General features: G+C 37.1%; 1 protein-coding gene across 7 annotated transcripts in view; it reads left to right on the top strand.

The window, feature by feature from the left end:
* The window catches only part of CHL1 (cell adhesion molecule L1 like), a 232,568-nt gene that overhangs the window by 129,755 nt on the left and 81,523 nt on the right, over window positions 1-21,290 (top strand). For all 7 annotated transcript variants that reach the window (XM_049862001.1, XM_049862007.1, XM_049862008.1 and 4 more), the window contains 2 exons: window positions 6,630-6,735; window positions 10,716-10,903. In XM_049862001.1, coding sequence (XP_049717958.1) covers window positions 6,630-6,735; window positions 10,716-10,903 — 294 coding nt within the window. The remainder of the gene's footprint in view (window positions 1-6,629; window positions 6,736-10,715; window positions 10,904-21,290) is intronic.

Below are 21,290 nucleotides of genomic sequence, written 5' to 3' on the forward strand. Positions count from 1 at the left end.
TGGTGAAAATCCAACTCTTTGAAATCTAGGGGACTATGGCCCTACCATTTGAGATCCAGGAGACCATGGCCCCCACTCTTTGAAACCAAGAATACTCTGCTGTTCATGCTCCTTCCAACAGTTCTGATTTCTTTTTTCTAGGGATGGTCATTTTCTTTTCTTGGAGGACAACAGATGTAGCTCTTTTGTCCTATTTCTTGCCTGTAGAATTCTAAGAGGCAGTGTTCTTTCCTTTTGTTCTCTCTCTGTCCCCTTCCATCTAAGCTGATAGGTTTTCTTCTGTTGTGGTTGGTTAGATACATAAGTCACAGGCTTAATCTCTTTAATAAAAGATTGTATGGCTACATTGTCAGTGAACATTCTAGGACATGTGTCCTTTGTACAACAGAATTTTCCAAACCAGCTGCTCCTTGGAAACCCTATGGGGCAATTCTACTCTGTCCTATAGGGTCGTTATGAGTCAGAATGGACTCATGGCAATGGTTTTTTTTTTTTTTTTAATTCCATATATCATTTGGAGAGCTATAAGGTAATAAGCATTCGCTGTTTCTTCGAATCTTGGCATTGAAAATGCTTTTTGCTGATGATCTAGATTCTAGACGAAGAGTCTTTACCTCAGAAAGTTTAGTAAATGTTAGAGATGCTAACATTGAACTGAAATTTTCTTTCTGAAGGACTTAGAGAAATTGAATGTGAATAGGAAAGGGAATAATTCTCTGACTGTAAAATACAATTTTTTTTAATCTGTTTCTGAGGGCCCGCATAAGTTACTTCATGTAGCAATTTTACATCGTACACTTTGGGAAGCTCTGAACTTGTAGGTCATTCCCAAGGTAAGAGTCCCTTCTCTACTATCCTTGATAGATCGTCAAGCCTCTGTTTCGGTATTGCCACTTCTCAAGGAATTTCGCTTAACTGTCCTGCAAATACAAGTATTTAAATTCTCATTTAATTAAGCTAAATCTGTCATCTTAAACACAATATGAAGTTCTTGGGCAGTGCAAATGGTTAAAGTGCTTCACTGCTAACTGAAAGGTTGTCAGTTCAAGTTCACCCAGAGGATGCCTCGGAAGAAGGGCCGGGCAATACAATCCACTTCTGAAAAATCAGCAATTGAAAACTATGGAGTGCAGTTCTACCCTGGCACACATGGAGTCGCTATAAACTAGAGTTGACTTGATGACCATTTTTTTTTCTTTAACTATGTATAAAATTTCATCACTGACCTGCCTATGTGTTGCAACCTGGTCAAGAGGCTGAAGTACTGCATCTTCAGTGGAGTGTTTTGGTTTGAGTATGCAATGCCAAGTGAAGAGCAAGATTCTTGGTGATGTCTGTAGAAAAGGAGTTAAAATTTTCCTTTATTTCTCCAGTAGCAACAAAGATGCCCCAGGGGTTCCTAATTCAGATTCCTGACTATATTCTCTGGCATATACATTTGCTTTCCATCTTTTCTCACTTCGTTCATCAGTGGTGAAGGATGTGAAATTTTGTATTTTTCCATAGCACACATTTTTATTCTGGTCGTCTCTGTTACTTAGGCATTTTCATGCTGTAATGTCCTTAGACAACAACTGTTATAAAACATTAATGCCATGTTTTCAGAACAACTGAATATCATCCATTTATTTCAGTCCTCTAGAGCACTCACTAGCAAATGCAACTAAGGCAGGTATCCAATTTGAATGTCAACGAGTCTGGTATCTCTATAATTGGCCTAATTATGGAAAGAAGGATTTATGATGTAGAAAATACATTCTTATAAACACCCAAAGGTTATTAGTTCCGTTCCCTGAATAATTACTTATTGCTGAGACTTTACAACCTTAGCAAATTTAAGAAAGAATAATGGCCTAATACACAGGTTGTTTACAAGTTACTAGCTGATATCTCAGGGACTGTTGCTATTGTGCATTGTCCCTCACCATTTATAACTGTAATACAATTTAAATGACATGAATTTTCAATAAGCTCAGGACCTGCTCTGCTTAGAAATAGTGGTAATCAGTAACAGGTAAATGTCAATGAAGATATAGATGCTTTCTGATGTTATTAAAATATTTATGAATATCCACTGAATTAAGACTGAACTTGGGCTAAGACCCCTAAGCTAGTAAATCACACTTATTAGACTTACTAGCAAAAGGAAAGTGAACAGAATTTTAGAATTGGAAAGGGCATTTAGTTATCATTCTAGGCTGGCCATCGAGGCTCAACATATGACTCCTGGACTCCTTGGGTTCCAGAGATGCATTCAGGCATCCTACAAGATCAGGCAGTTTTCATAACAGTGAGGTGTCATTTGATTCTTTTTCACTGTGTTGGCATTTAGACTGATGACATAAAAGTAAAAGTGGCAAAACTGCTCGTATCCTAGCACAGATTATTGCATTGGCACCACATTGGTACCAGTACTCAGTGTACTCTTCAGGGCCGTGGACTCTCATAGTAAAACAAACAAACAAATACAAAAACACAACAAACAAAATCAAAACACTTCAACTTAAGATTGTCTTGGTGAGACAGTAAGCATTATTAATTTTATTCAATCTTGACCCGTGAGAGCATTCTCTTTAACGTCTTGTGGAATGAGTCTGGAAATCCACATAAATCTGCTATGTGACAAAGTAGGATGATGGTCTCCACTCTGTGACTGTAGCATATTTGAGTCCCAAACTGAACACCATTTTTACTTGAAAGTAGAACTGACAGACAAATTATGGTTACTCAGATGCGTAAATGGCAGGCATGTTCCCAAACATGAATCAAGTGAGCCTGTCACTTCAAGTAAAACAACTCACAATATGCAGGCAGTCCCCGAGATACGAACAAGGTCTATTCCTAAGAGTGTTTTCAAATTGAATTTGTAGGTAAGTTGGAACAGGCGCATACGGTTCTTATTTAGCCTTACTTTAGTGCAAGAACAGAGTTCTTGTGGTGAGTAGTTACAACCCTTGCCTGCTAATTAAAATGTTGGTGGTTTGAACCCACCAGCTGCCCCTTGGAAGAAAGATGTGGCAGTTTGCTTCTGTAAAGACTTACAGCCTTGGAAACCCTATGGGGCAGTTCTACTCAGTCCTGTAGGTTTGCTATGAGTTGGAACCCACTGACAGCAGTGGGTGGGTTAGTGCAAGAAAAGGCTCGAAGCCTTTTCAATGACTTAAAAGCTGCACTTGCAGCAAGTGAACCTGCTTGTGATGGAGAATTTGTTGTGAGGGCAAATTTACATAACAGTAAAGGGCAAGTATGAGTTGTCTGCCAGTCAGATGTTCATAACCTGGAGACTTACTGTATGTCGTCAGTGACAGAATTTGAGTGTTTTATACAAGAATGAGAAAGCTTGACAGCTTCCCAACATTTAAGACTTTTCTGGTTAGCTCAGTGATGGTATTAACAAAAGTGATTTTTTAATATTCTATAATGAAATGGGAAACCCTGGTGGCGTAGGGGTTAAAGCTACAGCTGCTAACCAAGAGGTCAGCAGTTCGAATCCACCAGGCGCTCCTTGGAAACCATATGGGGCAGTTCAACTCTGTCCTATAGGGTCGCTATGTGTCGGAATCGACTCAATGGCAATGGGTTTGGTTTTGGGTTGGGTATAATGAAATGGGTGGCGCTGGACTGGGCAGCGTTTTGTTCTGTTGTAAATAGGTTGCTATGAGTCAGAACCAACTTGATGGCACCTAACAACAATGACAACAGAATGAAATGGGTCAGTATTTAGAAGATTTTCTTAATTCAGTGAACTAATATTTTTCCAAATGACCAATTTGTGATGTTACAAAATCATGCATGGGTAAAAGATCCATGACTAAAATATTTTAATGTAACAGAATATGAAATATTTATAGATATGGTTTCAGATTCCACATTGCAGTGAATGTTTAAGAAACTATCAACTTTTTGAGTTTTGGTTTGCACCCAAGAAGACTATCCATACCTATCAGAAGGGACTATAAAATAACCTTACCCTTTTTCAACTACTTATCTGTATTTTCTTCATATATTTCAACAGACACCTGTTGAAACAGATCGAATACAGAAGCAGATACGAAAATCCAGCTATCTCCTCTTAAACTAGAAATTAAAGAAATTTTCAATAATGTAAAACAATGTCATTCTTCTCATTATATTTAGTGTTTATATAATGTTGTTTGTTTTAACATGTGAGAGCATTATTTTAAAATGAATTAATCAATAAATATTTTTTACAGCTCCTCAATTTTAATTCCTGATATGGTAAATATTGATAGGGAGCCCCTGGGTGGTAAAAATTGTTAACACATTTGGCTGCTAACCCAAAGGTTGGAGACTCAAGTCCACCCAGGAACACCTTGGAAGAAAGGTCTGGCGATCTTCCAAGAAATTAGCCATTGAAAACCCTGTGGAGCACAGTTCTACTCGGACACACAAGGGCTTGCCATGAGCTGGTATTGATTCCATGGCAACTATTTTTTGTTTGTTCTTATTATGTTTCTGGTGAAAATATACAGCTCAAGTTAATTTCTCATTCAAAAATTTATACACATATTGTTTTGTGACATTGGTTGCAATCCCCACAATGTGCCAGCACGCTCCTGATTTCCACCTTGAGTTCCCTCTGTCCATTCGTCCAGTTCCTGTCCCTTTCTGCCTTCTCATCTTGCTTTACGACAGGAGTTGTCCCTTTGGTCTCACATTTTTGATTGAAATAAGAACTGCATTCCTCAGGTGTGTTATTTTTCATTTTATAGGCATGTCTAATCTTTGAAAAAAGGGCTTTGGGAATAGTTTCAGTTCTGGGTTAGCAGAGTGTCTGGGGGCCGTAGTCTTGGGGGGGTTCCTCCATTCTCTGTCAGACTGCTAAGTCTGGTCTTTGCTCGTAAATTTGAATTCTGTTCTACGTTTTTCTCTCACTGTGTCCTGGACTCTCTTTGTAATCCCTGTCAGAGCAGTCTTGGTGGTAGCGAAGCACCCACCTAGTTCTTCTGGTCTCAGGCTGGTGTGTTTGTTTAAATATTGATAGCAGTAACTGACATGACAAAAGCTCGTTGGGATTTCCTATGATTTTAAAGAACGTAAAGGGTCCTTGGGCAAACACTTTGAGAACAACTTATCTAGGCCAAATCCTTAATTTTACAAATGAGAAAACGGAGAGAGCGGTTTAGGGCCTGACTGAAAGCCACAGAGTTTAGGGTTCTCTTTGTAATTCCACTGCAGAATATTACACATTTAAATCAAGCTCTGTGCCTTTGGCAAATTGCTTTTTTCAAAATATATTTGCCAAAGTTAGGCTCCTGCTGATGAAGTTTGCACTTTTTTATGAATTTAATTCTGTCCTTTAACTAGAGGTTGTAGTAACTGTTCTAAAACAGAAATGTCTCAATTTGAAAAAAAAAAAATTGAGTGTCAGCAGTAGATCTTTACATACATCATGATCTATGTCCTATTTCAAACTTAACCAACGTTTATATCTTCAGCATTAACATATTTATTTTATAATCACAATTTCATAGACATACGATCTAGCTACCTGACTTGGTGAGAGGCAAAGTCACCCATGAGCTTTTTTAAAGATTGTTTCAGGGTTATTTAACTTGGCAAATACTAACAAAGCTTATCTTACGATGAAAGGGTGTTTGAATATGAAGAATCTTTTCATAAAAAAAAAATTATGCTATTAGCTTTTATCTTTAGATGAATGATTGTCAGTAGGTTTTCTATAAAGAAAAAAAAAAAAAAAGGGCTTAAGCCCCCAACAAGTAAGTGGACAAAAGAAACGAAAGGAGGATTTATAAATGGGAAATGACAGATAATAAGCAAGCCCAAGGAAAACATTTATTATCAAAAGGAATAAATGAAAATCATAATAAAGAGGATAAGGAGGTTACGTTTTCCTTCCTCAAAATTAGTAAAATATTTTGACATTCTCTATGCTAGTGTTCAGTGGGGAAACCACTGCACTCATGCACTGTTTGTATAAAATATGCCTTTGTCAAATGATAGTAATACTTACCCAGGTTCATTACCATTTGTATCTATACCGGGAAATTTATCACAAGTCAATTAATTCGATACGTGAAAAGTCTATATGCTCAAGGGTCTCCACTGAAGCATATGCTCAAAACTGAAAACAATCTGATGTCTAGTAGTCAAAGATTATCAGATAAGTTCTAGCATATCAATAGGAAAAAAAGAATGAGAAAGCAGAAAGTTAATTATAATGGCTATAGAGAAATATGAAAAATTATAAATACAAATCAGAACTTTCAAAATTATAAATACAAATCAGAACTTTCAAAATGATTGAAGTAAGTAAAAATGCATGCACACAAGGGTAATGCTTTGAAAATAGACATTTTAAGTTGTGATGATACAGGTTTTTTTTTCTTCTGCTTTAAAATTATTATATTCTGAGTTCAAATAAAACTAAGCTATATGGCAACATGAAATGATGCAGTCAGGTGTACTCTTATAATTCAATACATATTACAGAGAGAAGGTTAGATTTGTTCTATGATTTTCATTTTTATAGTGATCCTTTTAATTGTCAATATAGAAATCACTTTTAAAGTCTTTCTATTATCATAAAATTAACCTTGCCCAGTTTTTGATGAGTATATTCTTCAAATGCTTATTTTTATTTTTAGTTCAACAGGCTCCAACAATTATAAAACAGTCAAAAGTGCAAGTTGCTTTTCCTTTTGATGAGTATTTTCAGATTGAATGTGAAGCTAAAGGGAATCCAGCACCACAGTGAGTATTCCTTCGAACCAAATTATTTACGTGTGTGCCATCCTTTATACAACTTTCTCCTCCTACCATTATACCCTTGTTGGACTATAAACCTAGATATATTTGAAGCTAACGGTTTCCAAGTGAATGATAGCTATATCGATAAAAATAAAGTTTGGTGATTTTACAAATGTTCTTCTGCCAGTTCAATTACTTTTAATATAAAATAAGGTGCTTTTTCCTAAACACTTAGCATAGGTCAACGAATCCTTAACCTAAACAGAAACACCCAACAGTTCCTTACCCTAGAAGTAAACAAGGTAGACAAACACCAGAGATCCTTTATTTTATTTAGTAAAGGATAACACTTATTAAGTCAAATTTAACACATTTCTAAACAATATTCTATATATATGTTTATTGCTGCAAGTCTAAATCTGTCACATATCTTAGTGACTAGATTGTTACCTGATTTTTATTTTTTAAGTTATCATAGGAATATGAATTCATTCCAGATAGTGTCATACTATTTGTATGGGATATTACTCTCTAATATTATATTACTAATTAAGAAATTGTTACCCTAGGTGCTAAGGATCATTGAGGGAGCTTTTTCCAAGTACCCTCTATGTTCTGGAAGGGAGAAAGAAATGTATGTGTGCTGGGAGGAAGCCATGGGGAAAATTCCAGACTTTAAAGTTCCAGATGATTCTAAAATGGGAATCAACAATTTGTTTGATCTACTTCATCATTTTGTCTCTACTAAGAAGACATTTAATAAAAATAGATTAAATTGTATTGCAACTAACATTACTATCGCATGACAATTTGATATTCTAAAAATCATTATTAGTGAATCATTAACATGTTAAATTATCATTATTCCTACATTTTACCAAATAGAATATATTCAATCAGTGTATGTTAATATGAATAGAATTATAATGGGACGAAGGAGCATGTATTCAGTCAATATGAATATGGATGGATATTAGTGTATATGTTAATATTAACAAAATTATCATGTCAAAAAAGATTAACATACAATTATCATTAGAGATGATGAAATTTATTTATCATGCCCCTGTGCAGTATTGTATTTAACTGTGAAATGTTATTAGCATTTCCAATAAATTCAGAAATAAGAAAACAAAGTCTGCTATTAATACCATTATCATCATTTTTCCAGAGCCATATTCAATATAATTATGTAAAAAATACAATAATGCTAATAAATATTGGGAAAGTGCTATTAAAATTATATTATCATTAGAGTCATATAACTTGATATTCTATCTGAAAACCCAAGAAAATCCACTGGGCAAAAACAAGCTTTATAAATAAGAGGGGTCTCATTAAGTGCCTGATTATAAATAGATCTTATTTTAAAAAATCTTCATTAGATGCCTAGACAAAGCAGTTATAAAATAATTAGAAAATAAGGGGAAAATAACCCTTTTGTCGTAGCAGAAACAACAAATCCAGCAATCTCAACAATTACAGGGACAGCAACATCAACAACATCAAAAGCTGTGTAACAAGAGCTACGTAGGATCCAAATGGGGAGGGAAAACTATACAATTCTACCCGGGATCATAAAAGATTTTGATAAAGGAAAAGAAGTAACATACTTTCAAGTGGGAATGTTTAATTCTGAATACTTTGTGATCCTAGTAAACATATTTCAACTTAAAAAACAGACTCCATGTATTATTTTAGATGTAAAACCAGTAAAATGTAAACATAGAAAGTGAAGTAAAAGAAGGTGTGGGGCAGAGGATGGGTATATTCCTAAGAAAAATACGTATACCATTGAAGGTTTGTTATTCCTGTTGGAGGAATAATAGATAGATTAGTATAAGAATATGGTGTCCTGAAATATATCCAAGTTTGCATGGATAGTTAGTATATAAAATGCTGAATAAAATCTACTTGAGAAATTGTTATTTTTATATCAGATTGAAAAAAAGGCTTTAATAGCACTGTCCAAAGGACTGACACTGTCTTATCCTGGAGTGAGAATTTGTGTATATTTTTTTCTGGAATACAATTCTGCAGCATATATAAAAAGTTCTAGAAAACTTCCTATGTGAAGGAGAGTCAAGAATAGGAGGAGGAAATGGAATGTGTGGCTAATTACCTCCATGAACAACTGCCTCCTTTGCCCTGAGACCAGAAGAACTAGCTGGTGCCCTGCTCCAATTACTGAACACTTTGTTCGAAGATTCTGTAGAAGAATTCTGATCCAAAGGGGGAAAAGGCAGAACAGAATTTCAACTTCTCATGGACTCCAGATTTTCTGGAGCCGTGGAGGCTGGATAAAACTCAAAACCAAACCCATTGCCATGGAGTCCATTTCAACTCATAGCGCTGTGAGTTGAATGAAATCGACTTGCCCCATAGGGCTTCCAAGGCTGTAAATCTTTACAGAGGCAGACTGCCACATCTTTCTCCCAGAATGGCTGGTGGGTTAGCACACGAGCACTTTAACCACTGCACCACCAGGGCGAGAGGCATGGAGGCTGGATAAACCCTTGAAACTACCATCCTAAGATAATCTTTAAACCTTAAACAGAAAATATCCCCTACAGTCTTAAAAGCAAATAATAGCTTAGCTTAACTGGTAAAGAACGTCTACCTTGAGCATTGTGCCCTTTTAAGATCTATCTATATGGCATCAGGAAACCCTGGTGGCGTAGTAGTTAAGTGCTACTGCTCTAACCAAAGGGTCGGCAGTTCGAATCTGCCAGGCGCTCCTTGGAAACTCTATGGGACAGCTCTATTCTGTCCTATAGGGTCACAGTGAGTCAGAATCGACTCGACGGCACTGGATTTGGTTTGGGTTTATATAGCATCAAACTGACAATAGCAACTTGAAAGATTAGATAGGAATCTTAGAAGGCAGTGAGTTTATGTTAATGCAGGAGGAACAACTCAGAAAAGGAGAGTGAGAATGGTTATACAACTCGAAGAATGTAATCATGGTCACTGAAATGTACATGTAGAAACCTTGAATTGGTATATGTTTTTGCTGTGTAACATCTCAACAGCAGCAACAAAAAATAAAATTATTAAAAAAAATTAACCTTTGAACTTTTGAACTAGCTCCAAACAAATTAAAAAAAAAAAAAAAACTTCTTATGGTATTGGTCCATTTATCCTACTTTTAAGGAATTGACCTAATGTAGTATTTGGGCTAGTACCAAAAGATAAATATGTAGTATTGTTCATAAGAAGGAAAAATATTGAAATGGTTAAGTAACTTAAATAGTACCCAGGTAAATGAAGATAATGCAGCCATAAAAACTGTCTCTAATACCATCGTAATAACTAGAACAACTCAGTTGGTGTAATTATATTCATTGTGGTCACAATTGTGTGACAACTATGTTGAAAATACTTGTAGGAAATATGACCAAATTTAATAATACTTGCTTGTGAGTTTTTGGATTTTGGGTTAGAGCTTTACACACACATACACACACACAAACATTATACATTTATATTTATTGCAACCATCAAAATATCAGAAATGGCTTGCATTACCTTTCTGATTGAATATTTAAAAAAATGAAAAATGAACAGAATAAAACCTACCTTCAATTTTTATTCTCTCAGTTGTCACAGCTTTTTACGGCTTGCATGCTTTTCCAGATTTTGTGGGTAGTCTTGTTTATATTCTGTTATATTTCATTATGTTCTATTATATTCCAGTAACCAATATGTCTTGGTTTTGCCATTTGCATGCATTTGTTTATACTTTTGGAAACCCTGGTGGCGTAGTAGTTAAGTGCTACAGCTGCTAACCAGAGGTTGGCAGTTAAAATCCACCAGGCGCTCCTTGGAAACTCTGTGGGACAGTTCTACTCTGTCCTATAGGGTCGCTGTGAGTTGGAATAGACTCAGTGGCGCTGGGTTTGGTTTTTTGGGGGGGTTTAAACTTTTAAATTAAGAAGAAAATTATGATTTTTTGAACTATTAAATTAAATTTTATTTTATAGATTCACGTGGACTAAGGATGACAAGCCTTTTAATCTCTCTGACCCCCGGATAATTGTATCCAACAATTCAGGAACATTCAAGATCCCAAATGAAGGGCACATAGCTCACTTTCAAGGGAAATACCGCTGCTTTGCTGCTAATAAATTGGGAGTTGCTTTGTCAGAAGAAATAGAATTTATAGTTCCCAGTAAGTATTACAACGCAGATTTTATTTTACAAATGTTTTAGTTAAGTGTTGAGTAGGAGTTATACTAGGATCTAATGATATAAGGTGATATTAATTTATTAAGACATGTATAAGACAGCTTATACATGTCTTAAGGAGCCCTCGTGGGTTAAGCGCTCAACTGCTAACCAAAAGGATGATGGTTTGAACTCACTAGCTGCTCCACAGAAGAAAGATGTCACAATCTACTTTTCATAAAGTTTTGGAAACCCTATGGAGCGGTTCTACTCTGTCCTATAGGGTCACTATGAGTTGGAATCGACTTGGCAGCAGCGGGTTATACGTGTCTTATATTTTTTTTATAAGTGAGTCGGCACCAGATATTGATACTTACATGTGGGTGACTTTGAGAAGCAACAAAATTTTTCTGTGCCTCAATAATCTTATCTCCAACATGGGAAGAAATAGCGTCTACTTTCCCTGATAGGATGAGCATTAAGTTAAATACGTTATTAGCATGAGCCAAGTGGTACTGCAGTAACAATCCCAAAGTGCTTGTGTCAACACAAGCCTGTATTTTGATTATCCAGTTTGATGTGGATCTGACAACTCTTCAGAGCACATTCTGCCCATGCAGCCTCCTTGGTGATCAGGCTGATGAAGACATCATTATCCTATAGATGCACCATCTGAAACATATGCCACGTTGGTCAAAGGGGCTGGGGCAGAAAGCATGAAAAATGGTATACAGGCTCTTAAATGCTTTCACCGGGAAGTAACACAGGCAATCTCACTCATATTTAATCGGCCAAAGAAAGTCACACATTGGCATATAATTTGGGTAATATGAGTTTTCCTTAGGAGAGGAGAACCAGTTATTGGTACATATTAGTTATATCTACCATAATTAATATGGCACTGGGTTGGACCATAACTAATAATCATGGAAAACTGTAAAACATTTTTCTATCAATAATTGCCACCAAGATTAGTTTATTTCCTTATTGCCATATGTGGTCTATGTGCATGGAATATCTGATGACCGCTTTCTATATCTGGTCATTGATTTTCTCTGCTCTTGAAGTATGTAACGTTACATGATTCTAGCAGAATAAACTCTTATATATAAAACTGTGTAAACTTCTATTTAGCAATGTCTCCTTTTAGAGTTCTGCTCACTGAAGAAACACAAGGAAAATGTTAGGCTTTGTAGGATACCAATACTTTATTCTAGGGACAGAATGTACACAAACGTCTGAAGAAACAAATAACCAAGAACATGTATACTTATCATAAAAATTGTGGTGGGAGTATATTGTTCTGAAGTCCTTCTGTTATTCCAGAGGAGGCAACATATATTGATTAAATTTAGACTTCTCTAACTGATGTGTGTATCTTAAAATTTCTAGAGTACATACGCTTAAAATATAGGAAAAAAAATTGAATGATTCTCAAACAATGTGGGACATGGGAGGAAAAGAAAAAAACAAGACAGGAGAAAAAAGAAAGCTAGAGAAGTGGGACAAGCAGAAAAAAGTAGAAATAAATTTAAATAGATTAGTAATTATGAAAAAAATGGACTAAATGCTCCAAGTTAAAAAAAAAAAAAACTATACAGTATATATAAAATAGTACATCCAATTCAAAACGATACAGCCTTCCTAGAGATTAATTCACTAGAAATATATAATATCAAAATACATGAAAAAGAAATAGAGCTCTAAGGAGAAATACACAAATGTATCATTATAATGAAAAATATTAACTTATCTCTTGCATTATTTGTTAGTTGAAGGAAAAAAATAAGTAAGCACATATAAGATTTAAAGAACACAATTACAACATGTATATAACACAGTAGCTAAAACTGCAGAATATGTTTTCTTTTTAAGCACACAGGAAAAATATGTATTTGGTAGCATATTGAGATATAAAGAAAATATGACCAAAATTCAATTGAGTCAGAAATCAGTAATAAAAAGAAAACTAGAAAAGTCTCAAAACTTTGGAATTTGATAAACATACTTCTAAGTAATTCTTAGGTCAAATAAAAAATGGCAAGGGAAAATAGTATATTTTTGAACTGATAATAGTGACAATTCTACCTGACAAAATCTGTGAGGCAGGTAAAGCGTTATTTAGAAGGATACTTACCTTTAAAAATTTATTTTAGAATATAAGAATAGATGAAAATTAATGATCTAAGCTGTCTTAGTTATCTAGTGCTGCTATAATAGAAATACCACAAGTGGATGGCTTTAACGAACAGAAGTTTATTCTCTCACAGTCTAGTGGGCGTTAGCTCCAGGGGAAGGCTTCTCTCTCTCAGCTCTGGAGGAAGGTTGTTGTCATCAATCTTCCCAGGCCGACGAGCTTCTCAGTGCAAGGACCCTGTTCCAAAGGAAGCACTATTCTCCTGGCTCTTGTTTCTTGGTGATGTGAGGTTCCCATATCTTTCTGCTCACTTCTCTCTTTTAGGTCACAAAAGAGATTCATTTAAGACACTACCTAATCTTGTAGAGTCCTGCCTCATTAACGTAACTGTTGCTAATCCCACCACATTAATGTTATAGAGGCAGGATTTACAACATAGGAAAATCACATCAGATGACAAAATGGTGGACAATCACACAATACTAGGAATCATGGACTAGCCAAGTTGACATACAAATTTTGGGGGTACACAATTCAATCCGTAATATTCTACCCTTTGGCCCCTAAAAATTCATGTCCTTGCCACATGTAAAACACATTCATCCCATCATATCATAACAAAAGTCTTAAATAAACTCCAAGTCCAAAATCCAAAAATTTCTCTTTATATGAGTTGTCTACTTCCAAAATACGCTGGTGGAACAGGCACGAGTTAGACATTTCCATTACAAATGGGAGAAATTGGAGGGAAAGAAGGGATACCAGGCACCAAGCAAGTCAGCAGAACACATTACATTAGCCCTCAATGCTTGAAAATAATCCTCTGTTCCCTGAGACTGTTTACACAATGGCCCTGCCCTCCAGACTGTAGGTATTGGCCACAATCTCTGGATTCTGAGTGGAGGCTCCTTGGCCCTGGGCTCCAGCTCCACCTTCCAGGCCCACTGGAACGGCAACTGTGCTCCCTTGAATTTGGGTGGCCCAATTCTCCTAGTCCCTCTGAGTGACAGCTCCACCTTTTGAGAGCCCAGAGTTTGTGGCCCTACTTTTGAGACTGAGGCAGTTCTGCTTCTTGTGTCCCTTGTTTCTGCAGCTTCTTCTTTCTAGTTCCTTGGCCTCTTGGCCCCCTGGGGCCTCACTGCCTGTTTCTGCCCTGCTGGGGCAAGTGTTCCAAGGCTCTTCATCTCTATCAATAGGTGCCAGGAGGCACCCTACTCCCATTGCTATCCAGTTGATTCCAACTCATAGTGACCCTGTAGGAGAGTAGTACTGCCGCATAGGATTTCTAAGGAGCAGCTAGTAGATTTGAACTGCTGACCTTTTGGTAAGCAACCTAAGGTCTTAATGCATAGGTTGGAAATGAATATACTAACTTAAGCATAACAGAAAAACTCAAAGAAAATAGAGTGAAGGGAGAAAGTAATATAGAAGTAGGAAATAAATCCAACACAGACGTACAAAGCTTTTATAGTGAAAAGTATACATATTTATGGAAAAACATTAATGAAGACCTAGAAAAAAAAAATTTTTTTTTTTTTTTTAGGTAAGTGGGAAAAAAAAAATACCATTTTCATGTGTTGATTCAATAAAACTATTGTGTGAATTCTGTCTGAATTGATAACACAGATTAAATGAAATGAAAATCCTTACAGTTTGTTTTTCTGTTTGTGGAATGTGGCAAACTATTTCTCAAATATGTTTGAGGAACAAAGGGCAAAATTAGGTAGAAACTCTTAAAGAATAAGAAGAAAGTGGGACTTGCCTTATTAGATATCAAGACTCAATGTAAAATACTTGTAATTAATCCAGTGTGCAGTGTGGCTTTGTGACCAGCACCCAGTGCCGTTGTGGCTTTGTGAAGGGTTAGATAAATTGGCCAGAAGAACCACACAGAGAACCCAGAAACAAACCTTCATGTATGTGAAAACAGTATAAGACAGTTAGATGGATTTTTAAAAATTATTATAATTAAATGGTGCAAAAGAAAGGATTATTGCAGAAAAACGTTCAACTGATGTTCTACCTCACATCATACACACAGATTCCTTCCAGGCGGATTAAAGACTTACTAGTGAAAGGGAAACTCTTCAAATAAAATAGAAGATGATTTGGAAAATGTATTTATGGCCTCAGGGTAAGGAAAATTTCTTAAACCAGATGTCTTAAAGATTAAAGAAGGAATTCATTAAAAATACATCTGACTACATTTGATTTTAGATGTTCTTTTCATTAAAAGACCCCAGGAAGAAAGTAAAAAGACAAGCCACAAACCAGAAAAAGTTATTGGCAATATATACAACTAATAATGTTGACTATCCTGTATATATACATAACTTTAAAAGTAAAAACCCATTGCCATTGAGTCAGTTTGGACTCATAATGACCCTATAAAACAGAGTAGAACTGCCCCCTAAGTGTATCCAAGACTGTAATCTTTATGGAAGCTGACTGCCACATCTTTCTCCCATGGGTAGGCTGGTGGGTTCAAACTGCTGACCTTTCAGTTGGTTAGCAGCCAAGTGCTTAACCACTGTGCCACCAGAGCTCAATCTGTAATAAGAAAAAAAAAAAAGGATGTGGCAAAAGATATAAACTCGCATCTGAGACAAAAAGTAGGGTAGACAATAAAAAATAGGAAAATATGTTCAACATAATTAAAACCCTTTGCCATCAAGTCGATTTCGACTCATAGCGACCCTGTAGCACAGAGTAGAACTGCCCCATAGGGTTTCCAAGGCTATAGTCTTTACGGAGCAGATAGCCAGATCTTTCTCCAGCGAAGAGCATGATGAGTTGAAGCTGCCGACCTTTCTATTACCAGGCCAGCACTTAACCACTGCACTACCAGGGCTCCTTTCAACATTATTACTAATCAGAAATATACCACTTGGAACTCAAATACTAAAAGCATTTGACTCCATGAATTTGGGAAATATTGAAAAGTCTGAGCGTAATGCTTTCAGGTGGAAATGTGCTGTCACAAGAATCCCTCGCTACGACTGGTGAGAGTATAACTTAACCACTTGATCATTGTAAATCATGTTATCATCACTTTCTTAGGTGATATGTTCATATCCTATGACCCAGTGATTCTACTCCCTTGTTTTTGTGCAACAGAGGCATATGCCCCTTGTCCCTGTACCCCGGGAATGTTCATAGTTGCACTGTTTGTATTAAAACAAAAATACTGGGAAAAAACAAGCTCCCATTCATGTTTAGACTAGAAAAAGAAATTCTGGTATATTTACATAAAAAATACTACTTACCAGTAAAAATCAATGAATCTCAAGAATGTGTTGGCAATAAAAGGAAATCTCAGAAGAGCACATGCAGTGTGACTTCATTTATATAAGTTCAGAACTGAAAAAGTAAACAAAACATTGATTAGAAGTACACGTTTCTGTGGTAAAATTATAATGAAAAACACAAGAATGATAAAAAACAAAATCCAAGGTAGTAGTTACCTCTATATGGGGTTGGAAGGGGTTGAAATCAGCTCCAGAGAGATACTGGTGATGTTACTGCTTTGTAAACTGCATGGTGGGTAGGTAAAGTGTGTCAGTTGACTGACTGACTGACTGACTTCCTTCCTTCCTTCCTTCCTTCCTTCCTTCCTTCCTTCCTTCCTTCCTTCCTTCCTTCCTTCCTTCCTTCCTTCCTTCCTTCCTTCCTTCCTTCCTTCCTTCCTTCCTTCCTTCCTTCCTTCCTCCCTCCCTCCCTCCCTCCCTCCCTCCCTCCCTCCCTCCCTCCCTCCCTCCCTCCCTCCCTCCCTCCCTCCCTTCCTCTGTCCCTCCCTCCCTTCTTTCCTCTCTTTTTTCTTATTCTTTACAATCATTTTGTAGTCTTTTATATATTCAAAATAAATAAGTTGTCTGTAGTATGATGATTTGTCTGAAATATAAGCTATGTGTTGTTATGTGAGAAATTAGAGCATAGAAATGAACAGAGCAGTGACAAGTAAACCTTAAGTTGGGCTTAGGACTTTGGATTTGAAGTAAGATTCAATAGAAATTGTCCATGAATTCAGGATCAGAAAGCATTACCATGAAAATTGTGGTTGAGGGTCAGAAAACTGTGTATACTATTAACTGAAATAAGTTAAGACTAGAAATACAGAGTGGAAGAGAGCCAGAGATATTAAAAATCTGCTGTAGAGGACAGGGCTTTAGGGTGAATTCTAGTGGTTGCTATGGAGACACAAAGAAAAATGTAGTATCTAGACCTATTGCAGAGAAAGAAATGCCTTAATTGCAGAGAAAGAAATGCCTTAGTGTAAGAAACTCCAATTAAAGGATTTTAAAAAATATTTTCTCCCCTTATCTAAGCACACCAAGTTAAAGAGATGAACAATGTAATGGTAATTCTGGCCAGAGTCTGCTAGTATTGTAGTTAAGAGATGGAGTTTAGATTTGAGCTATGCAGTAGGTAATTACTCTATTTTTCTGCTGCTGTAGAAAAGAGCAAAATAAATTAGGTTTCTTAGGCATTATTTCCCATCTCTCCTGAAATTACTTCATCATCTAACATCTTTCTGAAATCATCTATGTACTGAATAGGACCACTACCCTTAGAAGTTTATAAATCAGAGACCATTTAAAATGTCCTATGCCTTTAACAATTGATTCTCTTAAGCTATAGAAAATTGATCTTTCTTTATATTGATAGAAATTTTGTGATTTGAGCTTTTAGAGTTTATATTGCTTATTTCTTAAAGTTTTCATTAGACTTTCCTTAAGGGTTTTAGCCCTCTAAGTTTTGACATGAGTATAATAGCTGAATATACCCTATTATTGTTCCCTACAAATGGAAACCTATGTCTCTCTGATATTTTTATGGACAATATTCAGTTTTTGTCTTTCAATGGCATTGCAGTAGTTTTCTAGAAAAACAAGATTTGAAAAAATAAATTAAAAACAAAGTATTATTTTCATATATTTGATAAACCATTTAAATAAATGTATTTCCTGGCACATGACACGGGGTTTTATTCAGTGAATTTTCAACGAATCTTTATTAAGCCAGTCATTTTTCTAGTAATTGGTATCTAAACCCTTTGCCATCTAGTCAAGCCTGACTCACGGCGACCCCAGGCAGGTCAGAGTAGGATTGTGCTCCATACGGTTTCCAGTGGCTAATTTCTTTGAAGTAGATCACCAGGCAATTCTTCAGAAGTGCCTTTGGGTGGACTCAAACCTCCAAACTTTCAGTTAGCAACAAGTGCAGTAACTGTTTGTACCATCCAGGGAAAGTCTCTGTCCCTAAGAAACATCCGTGCTGTGGATATGGGTAGGCGGAGCCAAGGAGCAGCGCAGCTGTTTTCTTGCCTTCATTGTCCTAGCCACCAGTAGCGTTGAGATGATGATATAAAAAGCTCTACTTTTGTCTGTTCAACACTCCCCACCAGTCAATACACAGACCAACCTTCTCTATTGTTGTTTCTTTTTCTTTTAAAATCAGCTTTATTGAGGTATCATTTTTGTGTCATAAAATTCACCTCTTATAACTATATAATCAATGAGTTTTTAGTAAATGTGTAGAGTTGCTATCAGTATAATTCAATATTAGGACACGTCCATCATCCCAGAAAGATTCTCTGTGCCCTTTTGCAGTCAGCCTGTGTCCCAGCTCCCGGGCCCAGGGACCCAATTTACTTTCTTCCTCTACACATTTACTTTTCTGGCCATTTCATATGCATTGAATCATACAATATGTGGCCTTTTCGGTCTGACGCCTTGCACTTAGCATAAGCTGTAGCATGTGTTAGTACATCCATGTTGAGTTTCATCCATGTTGTAGCACATATCAGTGGTTTATTCTTTTAATGTGAAATTCGGCAGTTGGATTGTTTCCACATTTTGGCCATTATGAATAGTGCTGCCATGAACATGCACCTACAAGTTCTCTGAATCATTAAAGCTTTAAGCTGTCTACTGTTTAAGAGAATCTTTTGATTGTCATATGTATTAATTGGGATCCCTAAACTAGGAAAGATGCCATATTATCATATTTTTCCGCCTTTGCATTGCCTTGGAGATGCTGCAAGTAATAATACAATTTCCGTATGCTTAGTAAAATAAGATGGCAGGCTTAGCAATGGCACCCTCCACCAAGACCAAAACAAACCCACGGCCATCGAGTGGATTCCAGCTCACAGGGACTCCTTAGGGTTTTCTAGGCCGTAAATCTCTATGGAAACAGACTGCCACATCTTTCTCCAGTGGAGCAGCTGGTAGTTTCAAACTGCCAGCCTTTCGGTTAGCAGTCCATCACTTTAACCACTTGGCCTACCCTGTTTTAATGAAAACCAGTTAGAATTACTCACATGCTGGATTCGTACAAGTGTACAACTTTCTTTATTCCTAAGATACACCCTGGCTATTTACCACTCTGGTTTGGGAATGATAAGGTCCCGAAAGCAGGTTATGATAGTGTTACCACAATCTGGCGAGTTAAAGCTGCCTGCTGCAAACAGGCAATTCTTCAGACGGGGTGAGGTGGGTAGCAAGAACTTTAGAAGATATACTGGTATATGGAGACAGAGGGGAATGATCTCCTCCTAAAGCGGTCTGTCTCCCCCAAATGGAGATTGGCTCAAAGATTTACAGGGCAAAATCGCAGGTTTCAGGAACTTGCGGAACGTCATTCTCTCCTGGGGTGGTTCTGGTGATCATGATCCCAGGGTATCATGTCATCCGCCCGGGGGGTGGCTGGTCTCCTGGGGTGATTTCGATGGTCATAAGATTCTCTTAGGTCCCGTCATTTGTTTTTACAGTCTGAAAAGGACGTTAGTCATTAGTAAAAATTCAACAAGGAAAAAGGAACTGAGCAGCCAAGAAATAAGTTTAGAAGAGAGAAAAATGGTGTAGGTCCTGTTAATAATGTCGTGGCCGAGGAACCTGTTTCAGTAGCATATGCTTCTTTTTTTTCTAACACATGCAGACCAACCCAAGAAGACGGATTTGTTCCGTTGAGAGTGCAACTTTGAATTGTAAAGGTTTAATTAAGGCCAAGGACTTTGCTTTCCTCTGTCAGAGTATGTGAATGACTGGAATGACACAAGTCGAATTGGGCATCCTTCCTTAGCATGAATTCATTGCGAGCCCCTGGACTGAAAGACAGTTGTTATTTCTCTGCAGTCCTAAATGGATTAATGGGGTGCTCTACAGGAAATGGGAATCAATTAAATCATTTTAAAGCCAGAAACGGGAGTTAGGGGTGGTATAGTGTGTGAGCTCAGTAACATGTATTCATGGTAATGATGCTAATCGCAAGCAATTTGTCAACCACGTTCAAGTGCAATGGAGGGCACTCAAAAGCCCACTAGGCCAGTCCTATAAACAGAGCGAGAAGTCAAAATAGACAAGCTCTCTGGCATAGGAAGGTCAGCCCATTGATGGGAAGGGCGGGAACAATGTTCTAAAAAAAATAGGTTCTACGTGAAATGCATAGCGTTTCTCCCCTTTTGGCCTCTCCTTACCTCCTCTGGAAAAGTTTGTTTGAAACATTTGCATAAAAGTACGGAAGTTGTTAACATATAGGCTACAGGGAAAATCAGCAACAGCAGAAGAAAACTCTTTTCCCTTAGCCACTTCTCTACAATGTGGCTGCATGTTTGTCTTAGCCATCTACTGCTGCTTTAACAGAAATACCACAAGTGGATGGCTTTAACATAGTCTAGTAGGTTACAAGTCCAAATTCAGGGCATCGGCTCCAGGGGAAGCCTTTCTTTCTTTGTCAGCTTTGGAGGAAAGTCTTTGTCCTCAATCTTCCCCTGGTTGAGGAGCTTCTCGGGCGTGGGGACCCCGGGTTCAAAGGACTCGCTCTGCTCCTGGTGCTGCTTTCTTGGTGGTATGAGGTCCCTAACTCTCTGCTTGCTTCTCTTTCCTTTTATCTCTTCAGAGATGAAAGGTGGTACAGGCCACACCCCAGAAAAACCGCCCTTTACCTTGGATCAGGAGGTGACTGGAGTAAGGGTGGTGTTACAATCCCACCCTAATCCTCTCAATATAAAGTTACAATCACAAAATGGAGGACAACCACAGAATACTGGGAATCATGGCCTAACCAAGTTGATACATATTTTTTGAGGGACACAATTCAGTCCATGACAGTGTGCCTAGCAAACTAAGATTATTTGGATAATATCAAAATCAAAGCAAACCCAAGCCATTGCCATCGAGTCGATTCCAACTCATAGTGATCCTACAGAACAGAGTAAAACTGCCCCATAGGGTTTCTAAAGGAGTGGCTGGTG

The sequence above is a fragment of the Elephas maximus genome, chromosome 20 (genome assembly GCF_024166365.1).
Source record: "Elephas maximus indicus isolate mEleMax1 chromosome 20, mEleMax1 primary haplotype, whole genome shotgun sequence".
In the NCBI taxonomy this organism is placed as follows: domain Eukaryota; kingdom Metazoa; phylum Chordata; class Mammalia; order Proboscidea; family Elephantidae; genus Elephas; species Elephas maximus.